The 3,055-nt window shown below is 32.8% G+C and overlaps 1 protein-coding gene across 1 annotated transcript; it reads left to right on the forward strand.

Moving 5' to 3' along the window:
- Positions 1–91: 91 nt before the first annotated feature.
- LOC111688754 (inward rectifier potassium channel irk-1) lies at positions 92–2,092 on the forward strand. The gene is made up of 5 exons (XM_023451262.2): positions 92–237; positions 297–424; positions 948–1,343; positions 1,408–1,514; positions 1,581–2,092. Exons 1-5 carry the CDS (start codon positions 108–110, stop codon positions 1,963–1,965), a joined length of 1,146 nt encoding a protein of 381 aa, XP_023307030.2. The 5' UTR covers positions 92–107; the 3' UTR covers positions 1,966–2,092.
- Positions 2,093–3,055: the final 963 nt, after the last annotated feature.

The raw sequence follows: 3,055 nt of genomic DNA on the forward strand, positions 1-3,055 counted from the left end.
TCCAGTATATATTCTAGTCCATAGTTTAGTTTATAGTATAGGATGCATACTCGATATAGAAATTAACTACAAGACGGATCTAAAATCTACAGCCATAGAAAGTATATATGTACCTGTACATAACAATTTCTAAAAGTCCCTTAAACAAATTACTAATACAGTTTCTTTTTTCTAGCTTTCTGACCACCGAATGGGCTGGCAGTACCATAGAACTTAACTCCGATCTTCGAAGAAATGGTAAATATAACTAAAATCCTAGATAACATTAATTCCCTTTTTAATTCCTATTTATGTAGAAGTTGATACTTTTTACTATCGCCGTAAACCTTATCGTGTAATCGAAAAGAATGGACGTGAGAATGTCTCATTTAAAAAGATTCCCGAAAAATCATGGCGTTATATAAGAGATTTTGTAACAACATTGGTAAGGTGGATCTTACCTCAGAGATTTTTAACATATACAACAACTACAACAACATCATCATCATCAACGTCATCCACAATCACTGTAAATAATACACAAACACCATCTAAATGTGATGATGAAAAATTAACAAGTGATAGTCAAATTTCGAAGGATACTGTACAATTTAAAGAGAATAATGATAATGATGAACATAAAATTTGTGAAACGAATGCAATTAGTGATAATGATGAAGTAGAGAGTAGTAATATTAATAATAAACGTGTAGTATTTAGTTTATATGATTAGTTTAATGAAGCTAACCTTTATTAACAAATTAATTAACATTTAAAGCATTTGTCTAACTTTAACCATACTCTATGTTTGTTGTATTTTTTTTACTATTTTTAATTAATTAATAAAACAACTGTTTGTCATACCAATAATTAATACTAATAATTAATAAAAAAATCATGTCCATGTGTCCAGTATATTTGAGATTTGTCTAGTTTTTGATTCAAAGTTTTAAATATTTCTTTAATAGATTGAATTAGATTGGAAATATATGTTGACCATGTTTATTGGTAGTTATTTTCTAAGTTGGACATTTTTCGCTATACTCTGCTATATGGTGGCCTTTTCCCATGGCGATCTAATGTTTGACGAGGTCACGGGTGAACGTTTGGGTGAGGGCAAAGATCCTTGCATAATTGGTGTTTATGATTTTACTTCCATGTTTATATATTCGATTGAAACACAAACTACCATTGGTTTTGGTGAAAAATATCCCAGTGAAGAGTGTCCGGAGACAATGTTTTTATTTATTTTACAAATAATCGTTTCCATAGCCATAGAAGGAGGTATGATAAGTATAATTTATGCTAAAACAGCTAGACCAGCTAAGCAATTAACTAAATTGAAATTTAGTGATAAGGCAGTGGTGAGTAATTGGGGATTTTGAGTTCTTTTTCTATAATTTTGCTAAATTTACCCCAACCCCACAGATTTGTCATCGTGATGGTAAACTATGTTTACTATTTCGTGTCTGTGATCCGAGAGAACAACAAACTATAGAATCGAAAATACGTGTCTATATGATTATCGATAAACCGTAAGTTGTGCGATAAAAATTGAAACAATTAATAAATTCACCTTTTTTTCTCTCTCTCTCTCTCAGTACCAAAGAAGGTGAATTACTTAAAACCCATACCGAATTGAAATTGGAAAATAAAGGTCAACAAATAATTGTATGGCCCGAAATTGTTTGTCATGTTATCGATGAAACCTCACCACTAGCTCACTTTAAATGTGCTAAAGATGTTACCAGTGCTCAATTTGAATTGTATGTTAGTATTGTTGGTGTTTCGGCTGCCACCGCTCAAGTAACCGAAGCTAGAACTTCCTATGTACCGAGAGAGATCTTTTGGGGTCAACGTTTTATAAATATTATCAAATACGATAGTTTAAATGAACGTTATGTTATCGATTATGGTAATTTTAATACAACAATATCGGTTGATATGACAACTCAGGATCTGGATAAAATAGAGGAAATTGAATAAACACAATAATAACAATAAAGATATCCTATCCAAAAATAATATTATTAGATCAAATATATAATCTGTAGTTTAAATGCCGATAAAAAGTATTATAGAATTATGCAATAAAAAGTATAAACTTTGTTAATTTTGAGTTTTATTGAAAAATTAGGTTAATAGCTCTCAAAAAGTTTGCAATCTTGATATACATAAGTATATTACAGGAACGGAAGAGTGAAACCACCCATCTGTTACTATTATAGTTTAATATTTGAGAGACTTCGCGACATCATCAAGTAAGTCTTAAATAGTATCAAGGACGTTATTGCCAACCTTTTTACTACCAAAATACTTATGGGATTGGACAAGCGCAAAGCAGAGATATAAGATGTATGACGAAGGAAGGATATGGCGGTACTCAATTCTTGTAGTCTACTGGGCTTTACCAGCGAAATGTGCCATTTAAAAATGAACGCTTTTCAAAAGAGTTTTCTAAGGAAATTCTTTAGAAAATTGATTAGGTGAAACTTCTATAATCGACCTGTTTCCACTCTCTCTCTCTTTTTCTCTTCTTTATTTATGCTTTTTTGCCTTTCTAGTATTTTGTTTCTCTATCATTGAATCTTCGCTTTCTATAAAGCAAATCACAATGGACCTTTAATAATTTCCTTTTTACGGTGTATAAGCCAGCTATTATCGGGAACATTCCAGAACAAGATTTTTAAGGGTCACCATAAATTACGTGACCAGCTAGGTAAATAGTTATTTTAACACGCACATGCCCTAGGAGGAAGTCAATTGACTCTTTGGAAACGTTAAGCACTCAGCAGTTGGGGGACAATACCTCGATTGCTGGTATTTCATTAAATACCCAGAGAGATACAAGGCGCAAAGATCACAACCTTCCAGTAACGGACATACCACAGCCCTTCACCCCAGCCGAAGTTGCAGACGTCACCGACAACGCCAAACCATCTAAGGCGATTGGCCCCATCGGGTTAATTGATGTAAAAACACCTTGGCGAGCGGGGAGTTGAGTACCTGACTATGGTCTTCAACAACTCAAAGAGCAGCTTCATAATACGCGAAAGAAAAAGAGTAGAATCATTCT

Source organism: Lucilia cuprina, chromosome 2 (genome assembly GCF_022045245.1).
Source record: "Lucilia cuprina isolate Lc7/37 chromosome 2, ASM2204524v1, whole genome shotgun sequence".
Lineage (NCBI taxonomy): Eukaryota > Metazoa > Arthropoda > Insecta > Diptera > Calliphoridae > Lucilia > Lucilia cuprina.

Coding starts and splice junctions, on each gene's coding strand:
- LOC111688754 (XM_023451262.2), top strand. CDS start 108: ATGTACCTGTACATAACAATTTCTAAAAGTCCCTTAAACAAATTACTA. Junction 1,344..1,407: donor AATTTAGTGATAAGGCAGTG/GTGAGTAATTGG, acceptor CCAACCCCACAG/ATTTGTCATCGTGATGGTAA. Junction 1,515..1,580: donor TATATGATTATCGATAAACC/GTAAGTTGTGCG, acceptor TCTCTCTCTCAG/TACCAAAGAAGGTGAATTAC.